This window comes from Ambystoma mexicanum, chromosome 12, assembly GCF_040938575.1.
Source record: "Ambystoma mexicanum isolate Mex_15411 chromosome 12, UKY_AmexF1_1, whole genome shotgun sequence".
Classification (NCBI taxonomy): Eukaryota; Metazoa; Chordata; class Amphibia; order Caudata; family Ambystomatidae; genus Ambystoma; species Ambystoma mexicanum.
In genome coordinates, this window is record NC_090936.1 from 991,309,183 (window position 1) to 991,334,856 (window position 25,674).

The window sequence follows — 25,674 nt, forward strand, 5'->3', positions numbered from 1 at the left end:
TCATGCCTTTCATCAACTTTCCCCAGAAGCTCAATGTCTCCAGAGCTCTGGTACTATTCCAACAGCCTTTTCCATAATCTACCTACCTCTTCTCTCCATCCCCTCCAACTAATCCAGAACAGAGCTGCACAAATTCTCCCTGGCCTCATTCCCAGGGACCGGATCTGTCAGCCCTAAAATCTCTTCACTGGCTCCCGGTTGCTGCAAGTATGAAATTTAAATCCCTCTGCATCATCCAGAAGGCTTTCTGGGTCCAGGCAAAAAAAACAAAAAACATGTTTGGGGATGCTTGTGGTCTCGTGCAGAAGGGATGTGGCCTAGCAGTTCGGGCTGGACTGCCCCTTTTGGGGTGGGGCCAAGCCTGATTTGCATATGGTCTTTCCCTTCTGTAATGGCTTGGCAGGCGAAGAACGGTGGTCTGGAGGGTTGCCCAGAGCATTGCCAGTGGTTAAGATTAATTCTAAACCTTCCAGCCATCACTCTTTGTTTTTGCTTTCTGGGTCCAGGGACTACACTATCTGCAACTCACACTTACCAAATACTTCCAGATACCTTTGGTCCTCTGGCTCCAACTCTGCTTGTGAAGCGATTGTCTAAGCACAGCAAGGGGCTGCTCTCTTTCCTCGGCTGGATCTCTCCTCTGCAACAGCCTCACTCTTTCTCAAAGTCTTCAGCCGATCTAAGTTTCGCAAGCATCTCAAGACTTTACTTTTCACCTCCTCCTTCCCCCTTTCCCTCCCGTGCTAATCCCTCTCAGTCGCTGAAATGTGTGGCCTGAGTCCTACTGGGTCCTGGCCTTCTGTACAATCACCTACAACATCCACCCTCCGGCCGCACTGGCCTTCAGGCCCATACTGGCCTGCAGTGTTCCACAGGTCTGCACTTATTGTATTGGCTGGTGACCCGAATCTTACCAGGTGCTCACTGCCTCACACTTAGCTTCTGCCTTGCAAATGGCTATCTGGCACTTCCCTCTGCAGGACCCGCTCGCACTCACCCCCCGTCCTCCGTCCCCTCTCTCTTCTCTGCACTTGCACGTTCCGAATGTTAAGAGGCCTAGTAGGATCGCTGTTATTTGCTTTGTCATTTTTTTTATTCCATTACCTTGTATTGTTCCCTTCCCTTTTGCCTTGTGGGTGCTTTGAAACAATTCTTGTTGTAGAAGCGCCTTCAAATGCCCAATAAATAAACCTTGGTTAGCACGGTGAACTACCCAAGACAATGGATCAAAGGAATTTGAAGAGGCTTTGTCCACCTGGTCCACCTTAAAAGAGCCATAGTGACCATTAAGCTCTTCCTTCAGTGCCTTTTAAAGACAGATCTTTGAACAGTGCCAATGCTGTTGAAGTCTTTTGACTTATCACTGCCCATCAAACCAGAGTGCCCCTTGTTCTCAAAGTCTGCATTCTCTGTTGCCATTTCAGGGGTGGGTTTTTTAGCGTTTTTAATTCGTTGCATGCATTTGTAGTTTTATTGAAGTTCTTATTTTTCTAGAACCCTGGTTGGGCATGCTTTGATCAGGGTGCAACATTTGTACTCGTCACTAGCTAGCGATATTTGACTCTTGGCAAGTACCAAATTATATGTTGTGTGGCTCTCCTTTCTGGCTCCCCTGCTCACATCTTTGGCCCTTGTCTCTGGTGGGGAATTACTTTATGTCTGGTTAGTAGCTTGCAACTTGAATTTTTGCCCCTGCTTTTATTTTGGTACCACTATACTATTGTTATTTGTTTTGCAACTCAACAAGCGCACAACCCTTCTGAAAAGAAATGGTCTACAGTGCCAAAACAGGTATACTTGTTGGGTGTGTCCATTTCGATTGGGAGGACTACTGGTTTGAGAATTATACAGGTTCATGTTGGCAATTTAACCACTACTCATTCCTGTACACCTGCAAAGCCTTAATCGTCTCATCACAGCCAAGCAGCGATAGTTTTGGCTTACAGCGGAAGGAAGCCTCTTGTGATTTTCGGTCTGCTTACTCTACCCATATCAGAGTGCTTGTTTTCTTACTATCCCTTTTGTTAGAAGGATCCCACAAGTGTGCAGTAGGGCTCTTTGGGTCTGGAAGCATGCCTGTGACAGACACCTGCCTTAGTATGGGTATCCATTGAGGGTGGCCTGGTGATCCCCCCCCATATACCTTCTCTGGGACCAGCATCCACTAGCTTGGGGTGACCAACAGGCGATTTTGTCTACCATACTGTTAGTGACCAAGCTAAGCCAGGGAACTTGGTCACAAACACATTTCTAACTCTACCCTCATGCCAACCCTACCCTCATGGCAAATACCCATAATCTGATATTCACTTCTGTGCCTAGACTACTTTGATCTCCGATCGGAAACCGCTAAATATCCCTGTTCTAGGTTCTCAGTGCTGCTGGGTCCTCCATTTAATCAACTTCACAATCATTTATTTCTCCTGAGAAAGGCACATCGATCGCACTAGTATATTTGGTCAATCCTTATACTATGAAAAAAGTCCCCGAGTTGGGGGGAGGGTACTGTTCCCATTCCTCTTGTAACTCCAAAGAGAAGTCATCATCAAGCCAACTCAATACCAGTCAAGGAACATATTTGACTGGCATGAAATGTAGGCACTGGGTGTTAAGAAGACATTTCACAAATCCTCTAGTCGGGCCATGAGAAGACCAACAAATAGTATACGTGCAGGCTTTTCCTTAAATTAATCCTGACTCTCACAACAGCAACAGTCTCACAATAGTGAGACTGAAAAGTCTGGCTTCACTTAGTAGGAGGGAGAGCTGGTCATAATGCACAGTTTGTGCACACATCAGGACACAAGATGAATGGCCACAATATACTTACTGAAAAATACGCTTTTTATATTAAGTTGTGCATTAAGGTAAAATAAACAGAACTGATATGTACTAAAAATAAGATGTCTCTAAAGGACCCACAGTAAAAAAATGTAAATCTAGGAGGGAATATTTCACAAAAGTAATTTTTCCAAGAATGGATAATAGCTTTAAAACAATTAGAAAGGTATCTCAGAGAGCCACCAGGGGGCGTGTGGATGAACTATCCTTGAAACATCGCTCCCGACTGCCGGAGTGAAAATGGGTCCCGAGCCCTCCCCCCCCCACCTTTTACCCTATCCGACCGACATTTGAGGTGTGCGTCAGCCCGGACCCCCCAATAAGGTGCAGCGCGACTAAGCAGGTTGCAGACAGATCGGAGTGAAAACACCGGAGCGCCGCCTGGGAAGCCCCAGCCCGAGTGAAGGTGGTGGCAGGCCCTGGGCTTGTGCTCCGGTAGACGTGGAACCCATTTGTGCAGCACGCCCCAGCTTCTTCACGGCCATTGGGCCTGCGGCTGGTGGCCCAGAAAGCAGGAGCGTGGAGGAGGCCTGTCAAGGCACCCATACTGGGGGACAGCCAGGCGGCGAAGCAGAATCCCCTCTCCGGGAGCGGAGTTAATGCACCAGCACCCTAATTGAGGACCACCCAGGGGATACGTGGTGTGGCACCTTGGTGCACCGAGGGCAGCCATGGAATTGCTGGGCTAGTGAGGGACAAGGAGGGTCGGCCTGAAGAGTGCCTCCACCATGTGAAAGTATTTTTAAAAATTGCATTATGAAACCTAGGTCTTTTTCCCCCCACTATACAGGACTCTCAGATTTAGGTGTGCTTTTCTCCGGTATTTAAACTACATTGTGAAAGTAGTGCCATTCTGTGGTTGTGCCTTCATAGCAAAGCATTCATCTAGCAAACTTTTCTACCATTGTCCGAGTTCCTGTTGTCTTGTCCATTTGTCTACTATTTACTCGTCTCTTTCTCATCTGCTTGCGCCCCTCCCCGTATCCTTCACTAGTGTACTCTCCTCCCCCTCTAACCTTCCCACCCCCTTCTTCCTCTCCCTACCTACTCTGTGGTGCTCTCTCTCCTATCTTTTCTAACTGCTTCTCTATCAACTATCCTGCTCTCCTCACTAAATCTGGTAGGAAGAAGTTTAAAAAGGACATCCTGGTCTCCAACCCAGGCCTCCCCATCGCTGACACCTATACCAGTGCTTCCTCCAGACAAACCCTCACCGACATCCTCTTTGTCGTTCCCCCGCCAGACCTATGGACTCTACAGATGGGTCTCTGTGCCCTCTCCTCTCTCTTCTTCTCCCATTAATGGTGGTACCCAGTGGGAGGCCCTTACTGGCCTCGTTCCACTCTTCCAAGGTCATCATTAATCTTTACTTGAATGGTACCGTCTTGGTCCAAAGGCCCTCAGGCCAACCTTCTCCTCTTTGATAGACACTGCTCTGACATCTGCTGCCTCCTCGAAGAACTTGACCTTGATGAACTCGGTCTCACCGAGACATGGTTCACAGCCAGCTCTGTCACAAGCTTTGACACTCTCCTCCCAGATGGCTACAAGATCCTCTCCGCGCCCAGGTCCAATCGTTCTGGAGGGGTTGTAGCCCTGATCTTCCCCGAGTGGATTCTGCTGCTGTCATTCCTACGCAGGCCTACTCTTTTGAATGCTGTCTTTTGAATGCTGTCTGCAGGCTCTCTCTCTCTCTCCTAGCCATTCCCTTACTGTGGCTACCATCTATCGGCCACCTGGTCAGATCTCTTTCTTCCTCTCGGACCTCTCTTACCTCCTGGTCTCAACCATTCAATTCCTCCTTCTTGGAGACCAACCACCTTTCCTTTCGTGACCTCTGCAACTCTCTCTCTATGCTCCCCTCTGGCCCAACTCACTCTGCAGGGCACACTCTGGATGTTCTGATCCCTACAGACCTTCCCCTTTCTATCCCTCTCACCACTCCTCTCTCCTGGAGTTATCACCTTCTCCTTACCTCTCATCTCACTCTCCACCCCTCAGGCCAAGCAAACTCCAGCACTGCCACCTACCTTCTCGGTTATCCGACCCATGTAGCGTGTGTCAGTTGAAGCTTTCGCTGCCACTTCCTCACTCCCCCCCCTTCCTTCGGCTGACTAACACCCTGACACAGCCCTTTCTATGCTCCACTCTGCTATATCTGATCCTCTTGATGTTCTTGCCCCCATCATGAGGATCTGTTTGAAGCCCAAAGCCAAGTGCAATTCCTGGTACGACTCAGACCTCGTCGCACTTAAACGCAAGTGCAGAGGGGCGGAGAAATGGTGTGCTTCCTGTACATCCTCTGACAAAATGGCCTGCCGCCTGCTCTAAAGGCAATACCGGCTCTGTCTGCACCAAGAAAGCCTTCATCCAAGCCCGCGTCTCTGCAGCATTCAACAACTCGGCCGAACTCTTTAAAATCTGCAAGGAGCTGGCCAATCCTGCTGCAGTCTTTACCTTGCCTGTCCCACCCCCAGGCCCTCTGCACGGCCCTGGCTTCTCATTTCATCTCTAAAACCCAGGACATCCTGTCCCCTCCACCTCCTACCTCTACTGCCCTCTGTTCCTCTGGCCCTTCTGTGGCCACCTCTCCTCCCTCCTCCTCTGCCTTTCCCATGTTCTGCCCAGACGAGGTTTCCAGACAAGTCCGATCTATGAAAGTCTCATCAAAACAGGTTCTCCCTGTTCCTCTAAAACCACAAAGAGCACATTGATACCCCTGGCTCCTGCTTTGGCCGACTTCTGCAACCACTCCTTCGCCACTGGAGTCTTCCTCCCCCCCCAAAGCACTACCTTGTGCACCCTCTTAAGAAACCCTCAGCCGACCACTCCTGCCGTGCCAACTACCGCCCAATCTCCATCCTTCCTTTCCTGGGCAAACTCCTGGAAAAGCTGGCCATCTCTCAGTTTAATCTTCACACTGAATTGGTTGGTTGTCTCATGACCATCAGTCTGGCTTCAAAGCTTCCAGAAGCACTGAAAAACCGCTCTACTGAACATCCGTGAAGACCTGCTCTCCAACATGGATGCCCCCAGCCCCCCCCCCCCCCCCCCATCTTACTTGATCTCTCTTATGCCATCCTGGTCAACCGTCTCCGTGATAACCTGGGTATCACCTTTTTCTTCTCAGATCGACCCTCCCAGGTCCAACTTGGGTTCTTCCTCTCCTCGATCTCACTCTCTACCTGTGGTGTTCCCCAGGGGTCTAACCTCTCTCCCTGGCTGTTCAACCAATACCTGGCACTTCTTGCCCACCGCATTGCCGCTCTCTGCCCCAACTTTCAGTGCTATGCAGAGGACATAGGCTTCCCTCTGCCACCTCTTCTCCTTCTCTCATTTCTGACTGTCTGCTATCCAGGAGTGGTGTGCCACCAATGATCTCAGTCTTAATGCCAGTAAGACAGATTCAGCTCATCGACACACCTGCGCTCCCTCCTTTCCTGTCGCTCTCTGGCCGGCATCTCTTGGCCCTCTTCCTTCTCCCCCCCCGATCCTAAAAACCTCAGGCCATATTCGATTCCACTCTTCTTCTCCTCATATCTCTGACGTCTCTAAGAAGATGCACTACCAGTTGCACCTCCTCAGAGGTGATCCTTTCCTCTCCTTCCCCCAGAAGCCCACGGTCTCCAGAGCTTTGGTTCCCTCTAGGCTGAACCACTGCAACAGCCTCTTTCTAAATTTGCCTGCTTCTACTCTCCACCCTCTGCAACTCATCCAGAACAGGCCTGCGAGACTTGTCCTTGGCCTCAAGCCCAGGGATCGTATCTCTCCAGGACTGAAATCTCTGCACTGGCTCCCAGTGGCTGCGAGGATTACGTTCACAACACTCTGCATTGTTCACAAGGCCTTCTGGGGCCTGGAGCCTCACTACCTCCAACTCTCTTCCTAAATTATCTTCCTTCTCAAGCTCTTCGCTCATCTGCCTCCAATTCCCTCAGGGTCCGTCGCTTCTCCAAGCAACGAGTTGGTAATAGATCTCTTTCTTCGGCTGGGGCCTCCCTCTGGACAGCCTCCCTGAAACATGAGAAGCCTCTCCGGTTCCGGTAGCACCTCAAGACCTTCCTCTTTGCTTCTGCTTTCTCTCCTTTCCCCTGCTGAACTTCTGAAAAACAGCACTAGTCACCTGGCTACCCCTTCATTTCGGGCCCAGGTCCCCTCCCCCCGGGCAAACCCTGCACTTGAGGTCTGTTTCTGTATCCCTAGAGTCCCCATCAGCTCTAGACACTTGATGTCTGCACTTACCCCTGCACTTGCCACAAGCTGGCCGCACTTTTACCAACTGTTCTTTATTTATTTTACTGTTGAAACTATGTATTGCACTACCCCCTAAACCCCCCCCCCCACACTTTCTAATTCCCCTCGCTCCCCTGCGCAATCCAATGTCACCTGGCCTAGTACAATCGTTCTCGGTCTTCCCTCCGTTCACCTGCCCTTGCCTCGTTGTGCTTCGAAAGACCTGTGTATAGGCACATTAGAAATACCATAACATATCATAAGTTCAACCCACTGGTAAGTGGAGGAGCTGCCAGGGTGTTGGTCGCCAGCCGGCCACAGAGGGGTCCCTTCCCAGCACGGCCCCTGGCCCTTGACTGTTTATTGGCCCAACATTTTCTGAGGCACACAAGGGAGCAGCAGCCAGTCCCCCCCCCCCCTTTTTCTGGAGGTAGGCCGTTCAGGGCTAGCTCACAGACGTATTGCCCATCCCCCCCCCACCTAGGGCAAGGACTGGGCAGTTTACCACCTTGGGTAAAAGATCTAACTAATTTATTGCATAGTGCAGTACCCCCCCACGTGGACTGGAAATCTACCCTGAGGCAGATTCACTACAAGCAAAACACCGCCCGACCAGTTGCAATGAGCGGTAGAACCATGGAGGAGGAAATAAGCGACAAGACCTCCACTAAAAGAGACATTGCCTCATTGCTGGGAGAAATCCAGGGAATAAGAGCGGATATTATGGGCAAGTTGGATAGACTGAACCAGCGTGTAAACAAAATGGATGAGAGGATACAGCAAGTAGACTTTACTCAATCTTCCTTGGACACTTTGGAAACGCAGTTGGGCATAAAGCTTTCAGAGTTGGAGAGAGAGACGGATAACTTTAAAGATGGACGACTTTGAAAATAGGGATAGGAGAAACAACCTGCGCTTTTTTGATGTTCCGGAGAAGGGAGAGACAGAGGGATTTGAGGAGAGCCATCCATAGTGTCGCGAAACCCCTGTTCGGGGATGACTCAAATTGATGAAGCCAAAATTGATAGAGCCCACAGAGCAGGATGAATGACCAGGGGTCCGAGGTCAGTGCTGGCCCGCTTTCATCATTATCCTGAGAAACTGAGGATCCTAGAGAAAGCGAGATTGGTGGGCGCAGTGCACCAGGGAGAGGCCAATATTACAGTTTTTCAGGACCCATCTGTCATAAAGCACCAAAGTATTGACTGAAAAGGATACGGTACTCAAAAGGATACAGATGGTAGGGTCTTCCGGATCCCTGTTCACACGATTTGATAGTTGTGAAGTCAAGTTTAGACCTTCCAAATAATACAACTCTCCGACTGATAAAACAGGCAGAGAGATGGATCACTGGAAAGGGCGTGGGTAAGGTATAGGAAGTCAGCCTAGAACAAAATAAAGTATCATAAGAAACTGCCCCAAATCGACTCTCTGTGACAGAACAGTATTTGACATTAATTCACACACTGACCTTATGCCTAGGGCAGAAGAATCCAGCAGAAGTCTCTTGAGGAAAATCCAGAAGTAGAACAAACGACAAGGAAGGGAAGGTTAGTAAGGGAGACTTATCCCGAACGGAACGAGGCTCACGCTAGATACCGGGTTGATGCACCACAGGATAGCGTCCAAAGTAATGTTCACTATCACCTTCCAACAGTCCTTGAAAAGCTTCCTTCCCACGTAGAGAAAAGTATAGAAATGAATAAATCCCCCTGTTAATATCACAGATGCAGGAGTTGGAAATAGCGCCCTTTTGTGGTATAAATAAAGTACACGCGGTTCTGAACAGCCGCGAAGAAAATAGTGTGCGCGTGTGGAATTACAAGCGAATAGGATTCACGCAGTCTTGGAAGCAGGCTTGAAGACAGCGTGCGCTTGTGGATTTGCACGCGAACAGGATTCACGCAGTCCAGGCCAGCCGCGTTTGAAGACAACGTGCGCTTGTGGATTTGCACGCTAACAGGATACATGCAGCCCAGGATAGCCGCGTTTGAAGACAACGTGCGCGTGTGGAATTACACGCGAATAAACAGCTCCAGGAATCAGCGCGTGGCGGAAAACACGCTATAGAAGGCCCAAGAAGCAGCTGAGGATAACTGCAAGGACGCAGATCGGAGGTTCAGCTACACAACGCCAAATGATTCGATCAGAAGCAGCGAGTGAAGTTTCCACGCTACTTATATACGTAATGCCGTAGTTCACGTGACGAAGCAGAATACACGTGAATTTAGGAACGTGAAAAGTGCAGACGTCGATTTCCCGGCAACGTATCGAACAACCGCCATTTGGAATAGAACGGTCTAGCTGTTCTATGCGCGTAAGAGGTAGAACCACGTCCAGCATGCATGACACCATCATCCTATAAGCTGGCGCGACACAGGCTGTGTGGTCCAGTGACCAGATGGCTCAACAACAAGGGCATCCGTTACAGATAGGGCTTTCCTTTTCCAATACAGGAGAGTACACCTAAATACACAGAAGGCCTAATGAAGGGTGAGGGCTGGCGTGGGCAATAAGCGTCACACCCCATGCTCTCAAACATTGAGAAAGCTAAACACTCCTCCGAGAGATATGTCATAAATGCGGTCAATGTTTTTGCCAGATTTGAGCTAGGCTTGTGATCTGCGGGGATAATATCCCAACTAATGGATATAAAGTAGTTTTCTCAACTGTTGCAATACTGAAACTAGCAAAACAAAAAAAAAAAGGTGATGGCTGGAAGGTTTAGTATACATCTTAACCTCTGGTATTGCTCTGGGCAACCATCCAGACCATCGTTCTTCGCCTCTCAAACAATTACAAAAGGGGAAAGACCATATGCAAATCAGGCTTGGTCCCACCCCAAAAGGGGTAGTCCAGCCCGAACTGCTGGGTCACATCCTTTCTGCACGAGACCACAAGCATCCCCAGACATGTTTGAGCCCAGCAAGGCTGAAACATGTCTGGGGATGATTGTGGTCTCGTGCAGAAGGGATGTGACCCAGCAGTTCGAGCTGGACTGCCCCTTTTGTGGTAGGACCAAGCCTGATCTGGTTTTTCCCCTTCTGTAAGGGCTTGGCAGGCTGAAAAACAATGGTCTGGAGGGTTGCCCAGAGCTGTTGCCCATGGTTATGATTAATTCAAAACCTTCCAGCCATCACCTTTCTGTTTTGCAATACTGAAACTAGCATAATTAAACTCGAGAATGATACTAAATGTCTACAATTACCTGGGAAAAGTGGAGAATGTTTCAATCGTTCAAGAGCTACAAAATGGAGTTTATTAACGAGAACTACGAAATGAAGGGGACTTTGTTTTATTATTTATAATGCGCGAGCGTACCCGAGGGTATCCGGGCACAGCCTTTACAAGAATTTGCAAAGCTTGGTTACAGTAGTCATAGAATATACAAAGAGACAATAAGGTACACCGATATTATACACATATCAACAAAGTACATAGATATTATATACATATGAACAAATGAGCACACGTGGTTACAGTGTGTGCGGGTAGCACGAAAAAGGGGACAGCCTGGCACTTGAACATCTTGGTTCCTTTCATCCAGTGAAAGGAATGAAACCATACATACCAAGCTGAGTAATTTATGACCATTCAAAACAGAGAGAAAACGTCACTGGAAACCCTGAGAAAAGGATGATTAAAGCTCAGTTAACTGCAAGGGGCGAAGAAATGCCTGGTGTCCAGGAAGCTTCGAATGGAGCCGGTGTAAGCGGACACAAAGGTGGCAATTCGGTTATAAACTAGTATTTAAGGAAACCCCCTGACCCCCCCCCCCCCAACAAAAGGCGTGTCCCTACCTCAAACTAAAACTAAAGGAGTTGTCACAATGTCGTCAAATCAAAGTTCCCCCGCCCATTGTCAAATCCTACTCTAACCCTCACACTATAACTAAAGAATAAACTAACAAAGTTATTCCAGGAGAATGGCTCCCTTTACATTTGTTAGGACATTTCCTGACGACTATCGAGCACCTTAGTTATTTATATAGGCTGGGAAACATAGCGATGGGGGGGTTCCAATCGTGGGATGTTTTTTCAGGGGGTTTTTTACCGGTGATTTCTTTCTCGAAAAAACCCAGCACATTTTTTTGGGGGGATTCCCCACAAACCTCCTATTTTCTAAAAAAATTCAATGATTTTTTTTTCCACAAAAAAATTTGCGCTAAAAAAATCCCACGAGAAAAGATCCTGCAATGGGGAGAGGGAGACCTTTTTCTTATTGCTTAATAAAGCTTTTGGAAAATTTAATCAGTGTCCACGTCCTTCTCCTGTGTGATAATTGTACTCAACACCAAACCTCGGATATCTTTAGACTCAGCCCAACTGCTCATCCTCATAAGCAAGTTCAGACTTTTGGGTAAACCTTAACAGGTCCGTTAAGGTTGGCTCCCCAGAATCATGCACTAGTAGTGGTTCTGAAAAAAACACATGGCAAATGAGCAAGTGGATCGCAGTCACCCTGCATGCAGGTCTTTGACAACAATCTTATTGCTTTCAGGGCCGCCACTTTCCTTTGCACATTCATCAGTCAGACAGAGCAGCTCGACTTAGTGTAAACGATGTAAAGCATTAACATAGGGACAAGTTTCCCTCACAAACTGAGGTCCATTCTCAAGATGACTATAAACTGAAGGCAGATGAGATGGCTGCTTTTTTTTTTTTTTACATATAAAAAAAAGAGATAGGAGGCATTGGACCAGGAACACCACCAACTCCCAACACACATACCGTTGAAAACACAGCAAGACCGTATGGATTCAATCACAACTGGACTTGGTGAAAGGGAGGGCACTAGGAATAGCCAGCCTTTCTCATGCTGCCTAACAAAGCCATTTGATTTTCATACAAAAGCCCATAAGACAATCAAAGCTACTGATGACATGCATTCAAATAATGGGTGTCTGCATGATACACCCCGAGATATATGTCGCATATAAATATGTAATCCTTATGAGCAGCCTATGATAATCTACAGTGACAGCGAGCAGAGTACACACAAAAGGCAGCAACAGTGTGTTGAAGGCACAAGAAAAGAGGCTTACTTTTTGTTGGAGATGAAGTCAAGAGCCTGATACACTAGCGAGTAGAGATACTCCACCTGTGGAAGAAGAAAGTCATCACTAAAACGTGCAGGAGTCTGCAAGGAGAATCAATCAAAATTAGCAAAAATAAAAAAAAGGTATACACATTACACAGAATGGAAATGTGGTTGGGTCACACTGTACTACTCGAAAAGATGTTTGCGGTTGTGGATATTGCACATTTAAAATTAAGGTTAAGAGAAGGAAATCTTAGGAACAAGTTCACAAGAGCTACCACGGAGTCTGGGTGGCATTCAAGAGGCAGTGTAAGGTGTAACAGAACTGGCATGTGTGGACTCTGCTGTGAAGTAGAAAGGATTTCATTTTAAATTAAAATAAATCTTCTAACTTGCCCCATCGCTATGAGAGATGTTCCCTACCTAACAAAAGTAAAACTGGACGTAATGTCCAAACAAAAAGTCTTCTGTCCAAATCCCAAGTACCTATCTGGCCCTACCACCTTAGAAAAATACCCAACTTAAAAGAAAAGAGGTTTGTATAATAGCCTTGGTATGGACTTCTGCCTGACCCACCTGTATTTGACTTCTTCTCACAGTTCTTGCACATTATCTCCACAGTTTTAGTATCCAACCCTTTTGAAAAAAGGATGAAATATTGTCGGTCTGTGTTTCCCCTCTCCCTTTGATAAGAAACCGTTTCGGATTTTCAAATGTTCCAGTTTCAGCTTGGCTACACCATGCCTATATCTTTTCAACTAATTTATTGGGGCAGTGTGTCCATCTCGTTACCTCATCACATTTGGCTTTTTTTTTTTAGCCTAGCGTTGGTGCTAATACCCCTTTTTTCTAGATAAGCATGTCCGGGTGCCCTTTACTTTCATGACTGTCTTGTGTACCTGTATCAGTTCCGCTCCTCCTGTAAACACAGTCATATGTCTTGCTCGCCTCCACACATCCGCAGTGTTGGTTTCTCTGTCCGTACCACTCACAGCAGAAAAGGAACTTAGTCGGCAGAAGCTCTGGCTCCTTTCGGGTCTCGTTTTCTTGGCGCCTTTACTGGTCACGCCACCCACCAAGACAGTTGGCTTTCAGTCCCCCTCCTTCGCTTTGAACGGAGCCGATTGCTTGGTCAAGGTACCTGCCTTCCAGCCTCCAGCTAGAAGGTTTCTCACTCAGCACTGCTGGCTCGACGTAGATCCACCCCTCCAAGATGTCAGTGTTCCAGGGGCTTGCCTCTGCCTAGCACTTGCTCACCTCCTGTTGGGGGGGGAGGGAGGAGGTAGTTCCCCCCCTCCAATCACAGTTCACTGTTCATTATTTTTATTTTCCTATTATATACGTCATTAGAATCAATGAAATGATGTCCGTCTTCCTTGATCATGGTACTCAGGCGAGGTTCACCATTACCTGAAGCCAATAGTGTCAAGGATGAATCTTCATGCATTATAATTGTAACAGAGAATGCAACAGTTTTCCTGACACCCATATATGCAGAAAGGGTGGTTTGTACAGGGATTGCCAAGGTGGAATTAGAGTCATTGTCCCCAAGAGGGGAGTCACTCCCAGTGAGCTCCCACTTGCCCAGACCCCTAAATTGGTTCTTGCATACCAGGCTCACCTCCCTAACCTCAAAAAGGGGTGGCTCGCCTCTGGGAAGAAGGAAGGAATTGTCCAGATTTGTCACAACTCCTACCTCAGGAGTTGACAATTAAGAAGCAGTGACTAGGCAGAGTTCATGCAGGTTTTACCTGGGTGACTAAACTGAGGGGAAGTAGCCCTAAATCCACACATATGGCAGACAGAAGCGAGACTGGGCCTGTGCTCAAACTGGACAAGTGTGGAACTGACTCAATGTGCCCTCTCAATTCTGTATTCATAAGTGCGAGTAGCTATATTCCTCCCCAATCCACAAAATGTTTATAGGAATGGATATGTGCAGGCCTTCAGGTAACGTGAGTACCAGGCCTTTTTGTGCATGAAAATCTTGTAAATACGACAACTTTATTATTTTCCTGTGTACATTTACACATAAGTTTAGAGCAGAGGGCAGTGCAAAGGTTTTGATTTTTATCTACATGGATAAAATTGCATTCCAGGGACAAAAGGTATTTCTCTGAAGCCTTTCAAAAAAAGAAACTGCACACTGTGATAAAGGGAATCGTTTTTCAATTCAGCTTCCAGACCTCCAGATTCGAATGCTGGCATGGCCAACTCAGCCTTTCAAGGTTGATAAAGGAGTACTGACTTCGGTTTGGTGATAATTGTGATCAATATCTATGTACAGCGCTTTGACAAAAGCGCTATATAAATAACCATTTGACCATGAGATTAGTTCTAGAATTAATCATGGAGCCCTTGTCTCTCTGCACTGTTGTATTATAACATTGGCATACCATTAGGTAGTAATAGCTCCAGGAAATTAGGTAAACATCAAAAGAAAATTCTGCTATCGAACCTCAAAACACAATACAAATCATGTTTGCTTTACTATGTAATGGGCTAGGTTTTTGCGTTTTTAACATTTAAATATTTACAGGAGAGAGCAAATGGCCAGACCTTTGAGAAATAATGAAAGGCGTACTGTCACAATGCAGAAAGCTGCTGCATATTAATGATTTCCATACAGTTTGTGCACAGGTCGGCTGGACATCGCCTACATATTACTCTTGCAAAAGAAAAAAGTCAAGTTTACTCTTTAAATCACATTTACTCTCAAAGTTTAAAAACAGGGAGTGAAATCCTCACATCTCAAAATATTATCTGGAGCACTGGATATGTGCCCCTCTCAACCAGAGATCCAGAATTCTCTGTGCCTGCTCTTACCTTGGCATACAAGGTAGTAATGCCTCTGCACCACATAATTCGGATCCACAAATACAATAATGATACCAGAGTTATCTAAGCTCTACTTTTGGAAGATGAGAGCAAAGAACAAGTTTCTTACCAACTGGTAACGTTCTTTCGACTGGATGTTCCTCCAAAGTATTCCACATTTGTGACATGTAATGTCCACAGCTGTGCACTTCGGAAACACTTTCGGCAGAGGGCGTCTTGCGTCGACGTCGGGTTGATCTCCCTGGAAGGCCTCCGTCGAGGGTGACGTCACTGGATGTTATAAATAGGACGCACGGCGCCCGTAGCCTTAGTTCATGTTTTTTCCCCCAGAACGTGTGGCACCAATCCATTGCCTGTTGGGACTGCACATAGCCTTCCGGAAACGTAAGCTGCAATAGCATAAGAAATTCTCCAGAAGGGCAAGCTGGGAGGGCAATGTGGAATACGTTGGTGGAACATCCAGTCGAAAGAAGGTTACCAGTTGGTAAGTAACTTGTCCTTCGAATGGATTGTGTCCTCCAATGTATTCCACATCTTTGACAGACTCCCAAAGCAGTACCAGAAAATGGAGGAGGGAAACATTTTTAGAGTACCCAATCAGATGGCAGAATAAAGAACTGTCTTACCAAAGGCCATATCCGGACCATGGAGCGTATCCAGGGAGTAATGTTTAACCAAGGTGTGGATAGAAGCCCATGTGGCTGCATCACAAATGTTCCGAATAGAAACACCCCGTTGGAGTGCAGTAGCCACTCCCCTAGAGGAATGCGCACGCAACCCTTCGGGAGGGCCCTTAACCGCCAATCGGTAACATTCAGTAATAGTGACGATAACCCACCTGGACAGGGTCTACTTGGTAACAGCCTGGCCCAATCGGTGTCCAGCATATCCCAAGAGTTGATTGTCCACTCCGACCCTGGACATCCTAGAAATATAAAAGCTCAGAGCTCTCCTAGGATCCAACCTATGGAGTCGCTCCTCTTCCTTACCAGGTTGAGGAGGATAGAAGACGGAAGAACCACTTTCTGACTCAAATGAAATTCAGATACTACCTTAGGTAGGAAGGACGTACCCTTAGTACAAGCCTGCCCTTGTGGAACAGTGAAGAGCGGCTTAGAGGGAAGTGCATGCAATTCACTCACTCTGCGAGCGGAAGTAAACGCAACCAAGAACACTGTCTTCAAGGACAATAAGTTTAACAAAGGTAGCGGGCGCCCCTCTCTCGCAAAAACAGACATGATAACCTGTTCGGTGGTTATTGACCACTTGAGAGTTCGCAGCCACTGCTTTTACTCACTGTGCCTTTCACAGATGGGAAATATCCATTTGCATATCAGTCTTTGTCCCGCCCAGGGGCAGTCCAGCACCGAAATACAATGGCAATTCCAATCTGAACGAGAGTACCACCAGCAACCCCATACACGTGTTTCACCCTTGTTGGGGATCATCAGTGAGGTGAAGCTGATGCCTCTCTAAGCACAGTGAGAGGGAGACCACGTCTGGTTGCCCCCAGGAGACCTAGGGTTACCAATCCCAGGTTCCTTAACAAATAGTTTAACAAAGGTAGCGGGCGCCCCTCTCTCGCAAAAACAGACATGATAACCTGTTCGGTGGTTATTAACCACTTGAGAGTTCGCAGCCACTGCTTTTACTCACTGTGCCTTTCACAGATGGGAAATATCCATTTGCATATCAGTCTTTGTCCCGCCCAGGGGCAGTCCAGCACCGAAATACAATGGCAATTCCAATCTGAACGAGAGTACCACCAGCAACCCCATACACGTGTTTCACCCTTGTTGGGGATCATCAGTGAGGTGAAGCTGATGGCTCTCTAAGCACAGTGAGAGGGAGACCACGTCTGGTTGCCCCCAGGAGACCTAGGGTTACCAATCCCAGGTTCCTTAACAAATAGTTTAACAAAGGTAGCGGGCGCCCCTCTCTCGCAAAAACAGACATGATAACCTGTTCGGGGGTTATTAACCACTTGAGAGTTCGCAGCCACTGCTTTTACTCACTGTGCCTTTCACAGATGGGAAATATCCATTTGCATATCAGTCTTTGTCCCGCCCAGGGGCAGTCCAGCACCGAAATACAATGGCAATTCCAATCTGAACGAGAGTACCACCAGCAACCCCATACACGTGTTTCACCCTTGTTGGGGATCATCAGTGAGGTGAAGCTGATGCCTCTCTAAGCACAGTGAGAGGGAGACCACGTCTGGTTGCCCCCAGGAGACCTAGGGTTACCAATGTATTCCACATCTTTGACAGACTCCCAAAGCAGTACCAGAAAATGGAGGAGGGAAACATTTTTAGAGTACCCAATCAGATGGCAGAATAAAGAACTGCCTTACCAAAGGCCATATCCGGACCATGGAGCGTATCCAGGGAGTAATGTTTAACCAAGGTGTGGATAGAAGCCCATGTGGCTGCATCACAAATGTTCCGAATAGAAACACCCCGTTGGAGTGCAGTAGCCACTCCCCTAGAGGAATGCGCACGCAACCCTTCGGGAGGGCCCTTAACCGCCAATCGGTAACATTCAGTAATAGTGACGATAACCCACCTGGACAGGGTCTACTTGGTAACAGCCTGGCCCAATCGGTGTCCAGCATATCCCAAGAGTTGATTGTCCACTCCGACCCTGGACATCCTAGAAATATAAAAGCTCAGAGCTCTCCTAGGATCCAACCTATGGAGTCGCTCCTCTTCCTTACCAGGTTGAGGAGGATAGAAGACGGAAGAACCACTTTCTGACTCAAATGAAATTCAGATACTACCTTAGGTAGGAAGGACGTACCCTTAGTACAAGCCTGCCCTTGTGGAACAGTGAAGAGCGGCTTAGAGGGAAGTGCATGCAATTCACTCACTCTGCGAGCGGAAGTAAACGCAACCAAGAACACTGTCTTCAAGGACAATAATCTCAAGGGACAAAAGTGCAGAGCACCCATGAGAAATTTCAAAAACCAAATTCAGATCCAAAACCGGCGCCTGGAAAGGAGACGACGGGAACACCTTAGTCAGTCCTTTAAGAAATTGAGAAATCAAAGGAATATTAAAGTAACAGCATTCTACAGACGAGCACTTAAAGATAGATAGCGCCGCCAGGTAACCTTTAATAGTACCTGAAGACCCCTGGGGGCCAAAGAAAATAAGAAAGACAAAACCATGGGAATGGAGCACTGAAAAGGATCCACATTGCGTCCCCTGCACCAGTCACAAAATGTACGTCAACGGTACAGGGACTTTGTTGCAGGCCTGCTGGCCGAAAGCAACACCTCCATCACATCATCCAGGAGGTCCCAATCCTTATATCTCAACCTTTCAGATACCAAGCATGAAGGTTGAGAGCTCTGACCTCTGGATGGAGAACCTGCCCCCCCCCCCCCCGTCTCGCAAGAGCAGATCCTCTCGGAAGGGAAGACAGCATGGAGGGCAGATTGACAATTCTAGAAGGTCTGGGTACCACGCTCTCCTGGCACAATTCGGAACAATGAGGATCATGTGGGACCTGAACCTCCGCAACACTTGAGGAATGATGGGGACTGGAGGAAACGCGTACAGCAGTGGGAATGACCAATCCACTACGAATGTGTCTCCTAAGGCTCCTCTCGGAGGAAATTCCCTTGAGCAGAATCTCTCGCACTTCCGGTTCACACTGGTGGCAAAGCGATCCACTTGTGGGGTTCCCCAAAGGTCAAAGATCTCCAGAAGGACTTCCTGAGCCAACTCCCACTCGTGAGAAACCATGCTCTGCCTGCTCAGAGCATCCACCGCTGCATTTTCGTCTCCGGCCAGATGAACTGCCGAGATCGAAATTACCTGCTCGATGGCCCAGAACCAGAGCTGCATTGCCTCTGCACATCGAGAGTGACCCTGACCGCCCCCTTCTTTGTTGAGGTAATGCATCGCCACTGTATTGTCCGTCATGATCAGGACACACTTCCCCCGCACAAACGGCAGAAAAGCTTTCAGGGCTAGCCTGATGGCCCTCAGCTCTTACAGATTTAAGTGGAGTTTGGGCTCCGACGGAGACCAACGACCGCTGGCGGTCAAATCGTTGTCATGAGCGCCCCATCCTGTGAGGGAAGCATCCGTCACTACAGTCACCTCCGGCCACGGTTGCCAAAAAGGCAACCCCTTCATCAGGTTCCCTTTGTTGGCCCACCACAGAAGATCCTGGGAGACCGAGAACGGAATCTGAACTGGATCCGACATCTTGCCTGAGAACTGCGACCACTGAATCTTGAGGACCCATTGCAGGGATCTCATCCTCTGCCTGGCCTCTGGTACCGGAAAAATGCAGGATGCCATGAGGCCGAGCAACCTTAAGAATTCAAAAGCCGGGAGACTCAGGGCATGTTGAAGCTTGTCCACCATCTGCACAATGTGATGAGCCCTCACTTTGGAAGGTGAGCACTTCCCCAATGACGTGTCCAACACAGCTCTGATGTACTGGAGCTGTTGGGAAGGTGTCGGATGAGACTTCTTGAAATTGGGGGAGAAAACCAGCCTATGGAGGGAGCGGCATGTGAGACCGAGGTGATCCAATGCCTGCTCGGGAGAGCGCAGACGGATCAGCCAGTTGTCCAGGTAGGTGTAGACGTGAATCCTCCCCTCCACCCCCCTCTCGCCCGAGATACGCTGCCACCACTACCATTAGCTTGGTGAAGACCCTCAGGCGGAGGTCAATCTGAATGGCAGGACCCTGAAACTGAAAGTGAGTCACAAACCGCAAACCTCAGGTACTCTGTGCTTGGGATTAACCAGCACATGAAAGTAAGCATCCTGTAGGTCCAGAGACATCAACCAATCCGGAAGTTGAAGGGCCTGGCGGACTGAAGAAAGAGTGACCATCATGAACTCGTCTTTCCTGAGAAGCTTGTTCAAACAATGCAAGTCCAGGATGGGTCTCGAGTCGCAGTCTTTCTTTGGAATCAAAAAATATGGTAAATACCATCCCTTATTCCTCTCCGCCACAGGCACCAGTTCTATAGCGCCTTTCTCTAGCAGGGTCAAGATTCCGTGCAAAAGGAGCGGATCCGGAAGCTTCAAAGAGATTCCCCGGTGGATTTTCGTGAGGCCCCTTTAGGAAGGGACAACAGTAACCGTGGGCGACAGTCTCTAAAACCCACGCATCCAAAGTAATGGCTCGCCACTCTGAGATGTTGCGACAGTCTGCCCCCAATCAGTGAACCATGGGACATGGCCTCGTGACTATTTTGGAGCGGCTGTGGCAGCGCCTGAAGGCAACAAGGCAGCTGCCTGAGCAGCTGTGGCACCTCTATTTCCCAGACCACCACGGGTACTTTTTCGCTGACCCCTTTGACTGGCGGTTCCTCTCATTCTACCAAAGGAGGAGTAGTAACAAAAAGAACCTCCCCTCCACTGCTGTCCCCTAAAACAAAAAGGCAGAGGTTGACGCACTGCTGCGCTCAAAGATGTTGCTGCATCTTTGGAGGTCTGCAACTTCTCAAGGCTCTCGTCAGCCTTGCTGCCAAAAAAATGCGTGCCATCAAAGGGCATGTTCAAAAGACTGGCTTGCACACCCGGGGCAAAACCCGACTTCCGCAACCACGCAAATCTGCGTACAACGGTGCTCGCAGCCATGGATCGGCTAACACAGCCAGCCGTGTCCAAACCCGACTGAAGGGATTCACACATAGCATACATAGCATCCTTGCCATCCTGCACGAGAACAAGGAACCCATCCCTTTCTTCCCCCTCAGGAATATGCTCAGCCGCTAGAGAAACAGTTCCACAGAGTGTGAAAACCTTGCTATGGCACAAGTGGAGTTGGCAGATTTCAATGCCATAATCCCTGCACAAAATACAAAGCGTTTGTCGTCCCCATCAGGAGGGTTGGTAGGGTACGCCGCCTGCTTCGAGGTGGCCGTAGCCGCCTGAACCCCCAAACTCTTGGGAGTGGGGTGAGAGAATAAATAGCTGGGGTCGCTAACAGAAGGGCGGTACTTTGTCAACTATTTGTTAACAGCCGGAAGAGATTCCGGTGACTGCCATGCAGCCGCCACCCTTTTCTATAAAGTGAGATGAAAAGGTAACACCGGGTCAGAGGACGGACCTTGATCTAAAATGTCCGTTAGATCATCTTGTACAAATTCTTCAGGAGTACTGGACCAGCCCAGATAATGATAATGATGTGTTATTTATATAGCGCCTTAATCCGAAGCACTTTACAGAGCACATATTTTACATAATCACCCAACCGAAATTGGTACTCATTTATCGACCTCGGAAGGATGAAAGGCTGAGTTGGCCTTGCCGGGATTCGAACCTGCGACCTGCAGATCACACTCAGATCGCAGCAGCGAGCGCTCAACTCGCTGAGCTATCTCCCTGGCCCTAGCCAGGAGCCCCAGGCCTGCCAAATTCCACTTCCGGACCCACTGGCATCATGAAGGGTTTGTCTCAACACCTCCAATTGACTGTCTCCAGAAAAGACAGGAGCCACATCAGGCTCAACAGGGTCCTCAAAGTCAGACCGTTCCTCCTCCTCATATGTTGTCCAGAGGGAGGTAAAAACCCTGCCTCGGGACAGAAGAGGACCTGGAGTCCACCACTGGCCGCACACACTTAGTAGCCTTCCTTGGAGGATCCACCTCATCAGGGACCTCCAATGGTAAATTTCGGGCAAAAATCCCCGAAAGCTTTGACGCTGAGAGCGTCGACTGCTTCGGCGTCAAGAGTGCCGACGGCTGATAAGAAGGCAAAGCCTCGATGTCCGAGTCAGACGGACACAGCACCGGAGTCGACGCAGGCCTCGACTCCTTAGCAGGTTTCTGCAGTCTCGCTGGGGAAGAGGACCGAGACCTGGAAGCATGTCTCTTGCGTCTATCCTGATCCTTGTCAGAACGGGACCTCGAAGCTTCCCGATGTGAGTCGCGTCGAGTAGCCGAACCCGAAGGCTTGCGAGCCACAGTACGAGACCGTTCCGTGCAAGCTTCGTCAGGAAGCGCGACCGGAACCGTGTCCTGCGATTCGGAAATCGCCAACATTTGCTCCTTAAAGGCAGCCCATTCCCTCGGAGTCGAGGACTTCGTCAGGCATGCCACTTTCCTCGCGGCACCACCCTGCGAGGAGGACAGGGAAGGCGACCGGTGACGGTACTTCCTAGAGTGCTGGGACGAGGAAGAAGAATGGCGGGAACCACTCTGGGACCGAGATCCCCGGGCCTCCTCCCGACGCGGTGCGTCGCCTCTCGAGTCATCGGTGGAAACCCCCTTGGACAATTTAGATTTTCGGGATTTACTGGGTTCAGCACCCCTACCCACCTGAAGCTTCCCCTTACGCTCCCGCAAGGGCTTGGCAGTCAGCAACTGGCATTTTGAACAGTCGTCGGTGTCATGACTCTCGCCCAAGCACCACAAACAAATGCGATGCGGGTCGGTGATCGACATTTTAGACTTGCAGTCCCGGCAAGTCTTGAAGCCGGACCGCGGAGTCGGAGGGGTCGAAGAAGACATCACTATGATGAAACACATGAGGCGCGCCGAGTTCTCGAAGCAAACACGTTTGCGGAAAAAACAGAACTGAGGCTACGGGCGGCGTGCGTCCTATTTATACCATCCGGTGACGTCGTTGACGGAGGCCTTCGAGGGACATCGACGCAGGACGCCCTCTGCCGATAAAGTTTCCGATGTGCACAGCTGTGGACATTGCCCGTCAAAGATGTGGAATAAGTTGGAGGACGCAACCCATTCGAAATTGTAATTATTGCAGAGTGGGATATTTTAGGCAAGCAAACGTTTTTAAAAAAATACACACCAAAATTGTCTTATTTCAGGGCCATATCTTACTACCAAATAACACACCCTCACATTACAACCAATAGCACAATAGTAGACCTCTTCTGTGTGCCATGTACTGGTGATCCCCCAGCCCAGTCTCAACACGAACGCATAGGTGCAGGTGGCAACCAGGGGTCAAAACTTGTAGATCTATTACTTTGTCTTTGTTTTGTTAGGGTGGGCAAGGGGGAGATGGACAGATTGAGCAAGGAGTGGGAGCGAAGGACAGGCCATGCAAGTGTCAAAGAGAACATGCAATAGAGCCAAAGAGGAGAGTAAGCAAGCAGAGGGGAGAGAGCTTGGGATCGGGAAGGGGTTGGAGAGTCCAGGACCAAAGCAGGGACAGGAAGGAGGGAAAGCCAAAGGGGCATACGGTGTCAAAGATGGAGGTAAAAAAAAAAAGCGCGAGTCAGAGAGACAGTCAAAGAGCAAGCAAAGCATTCATTAAGAAGTACAAGAGCTGTCATTGAGAAGATAGTTATTCTTAGCAATAACTTACTAACTTACCTTTTTGCTGTAAATACAGGCTGAGCCTTGAATTAGAAGAGCAGCTTCAGCAAAGTTCATGGTGGTTTTCCCGCCATCGAAGGAAATGCAGATTTGGTCCAACTGTAAAATAACCCAAGCCAAATTTAATTATACACTCCTGCATATTTAATGTTTTAGTTTGCAATGGGTCAAACGTTCGCCAACAATGTGGGCTACTTTATATTTGTGTGATCACGCACAATGTTCCCCTCCACCTGCCCACTCCTTTGAACAATTGAAGGCATTATTGGTCCTTTGATCTGCAATGTCGAACAATGCCTGAAGTCTAAAAAAGCAAGAAATTAGTAACCTCAGCAAATGTAGCTTTCACGTGAGGTGTAAACTACCATCTTTCTTTCCCATTAAGTATGGGCTGTGCTTTAAAAGGTCTTCTTGGTGTGATCCAATACACATTTATACACAGCTAGTTTCAAACGTTTGCCGGTGTGGCACCAGTTGGTATTGGGATATAAAAAGTAGTGTGTAACTGATATTGGTGTCCAACTAATGAAATAAGCTAGAGCTAAATACTGGTGCCAGCAACTTTGATTCCTGTATATAGGGTGCAAATATGTATTTTTGCTAGTATCAGAAAGAAAGTCAAATGTTCTCTATAAAAAGAAAGGTGATGGAAAAAGAATGTGCAATTCCTGAGGCGGCCATAAAATTAAATGTTTTAAAGTAAAAAAAAATAATAATAATAATTCAGGGATTATACAAAAAAGTGGTTCCAAAGACAGCACACCTATTGTACCCCTATTGTACATCTCAATTATCAATCGGACCCTGAAGTAGAGGACAAGTGAACTGATCACGTGATGCTAAAGCAAGAGTAGAATAATTTGTGGGCTGCGAAACATGTCTGTACGTATCTTAATGGAGATGGGTAGATGGTCTAATATTTTGTGGCCAAATTATGTAAATTCGATATTTCTAAAGGATTTCTTTATTAGTGATACGAGAGAAACATTTTGGATCAGCTTCCTAGAGGTTTAGCATCAATTCGTCCTCAACACTGTTAGTTTCTCAACGGCTTTGTCGCAAACATATATATTCTCTATAAGCATTAACTGTTTCTCAACCCCTATAATCCTGGTCTCAGAGGCTTGCTCATTAACATTGGTCAGGATCCACAATCTCCAAACAAAGGATTCTCAAGAAGGTTGCAGTTCTCCATCCTGCTGTACAGCTTCACTTAAGCATTGTCTGCGAAAACCTCCTAAGATACATCTAACACAAATACTGCTGCACTGCGAATTTCCGTTCGTTTACTGCCTTTGGGAGATGCATGCCTCTAAGAGTTCTATTCCGGCTGCTGAATAGTAGGTCAATTCCTCTCTACTTTCTTAGGATTCTCATTGATTTGGGGCTTCTGGATTCAGTTTGTTCCCAGGGTTCCTGGTGCTTGCTCCTGTGTCACATGTGTTGACTGACCACACAAAAACCTTGTTGGCAGTTTCAAAATGTATGTTTTTTCACCTTGTTCTTCCACATTGGCTTTCCCACAGCCTCAGCATTCTTGGAAGAAACAGGGGCATCTCAGCCTGTCCTACTCCCTGCGGTTAGGAACCCCCATGCCATGGCAAAGCAGTGTACCTCAAACTCCATATGCACATGTCGAGGCACTTGTTACAAGCATTTCCGCTTGTGTTGGCATTTGCAACAGTTAGCACATGCGTATAACTAGAGGGACTATGAAAACTTCATGCAAGAAAAGAATATGGGTGGTTTAATTAATACAACGGGTTTTAAAAGAATAGGTACCAATCATGTCAATGAATATTTCGGAGCATCGAAATATAATAGGAGGTTAAGAATTCCAACAAGAATTGTGCCTGGACAAACAGAGACCTTAAACTTGGCGACTTCCTTTTTCATGGACGTATTCAGCAGTGAAATTAGACATGTGGTTCTCTGCCAACTAGTTCACTTAAAGAAACACAGGCCTTAAAGAGTGAAGTTACTAAATGGGTCCTCACAAGCAGACCTAAACAAGCATCAACTCTTGACACTTGCCTCAAAGCTGCCACGAAGCAAGACAAACGTATGCAGTTTCCATACCACGGAATAGGTAGTAGTCCCAACATATCCATCAATACATAAACGAAGCCAAGAATCAATGCGATACTCATACAATCTAGATGAGTCTCACCTCATTGACGGAATAAATTATGGATTTGGGGTGCAGGTGCATTTTACTCCGTCTGGTGTTCTCTTTTTCAGGAAAGAATAGAAAGCGAAAAAAAGATGATGCAAACCCTATATGGATATTCGCCACACACACGGCTACTGTGCACCTTTAACAGCAGGGGCTGCAATTCCTATCGCCAGAAAAACCCTATCTGTGAATAGTATCTAAAATTAACTATGAAGCCAGACCTCGAGAG

General features: G+C 47.8%; 1 protein-coding gene across 5 annotated transcripts in view; it reads right to left on the reverse strand.

Annotated features, from left to right (window-relative positions):
- NCAPH2 (non-SMC condensin II complex subunit H2) overlaps nucleotides 1-25,674 on the reverse strand; it is an 899,214-nt gene that overhangs the window by 750,434 nt on the left and 123,106 nt on the right. For all 5 annotated transcript variants that reach the window (XM_069629493.1, XM_069629491.1, XM_069629492.1 and 2 more), the window contains 2 exons: nucleotides 23,267-23,368; nucleotides 12,119-12,174 (listed from right to left, as the gene is read on the reverse strand). In XM_069629493.1, coding sequence (XP_069485594.1) covers nucleotides 12,119-12,174; nucleotides 23,267-23,368 — 158 coding nt within the window. The remainder of the gene's footprint in view (nucleotides 1-12,118; nucleotides 12,175-23,266; nucleotides 23,369-25,674) is intronic.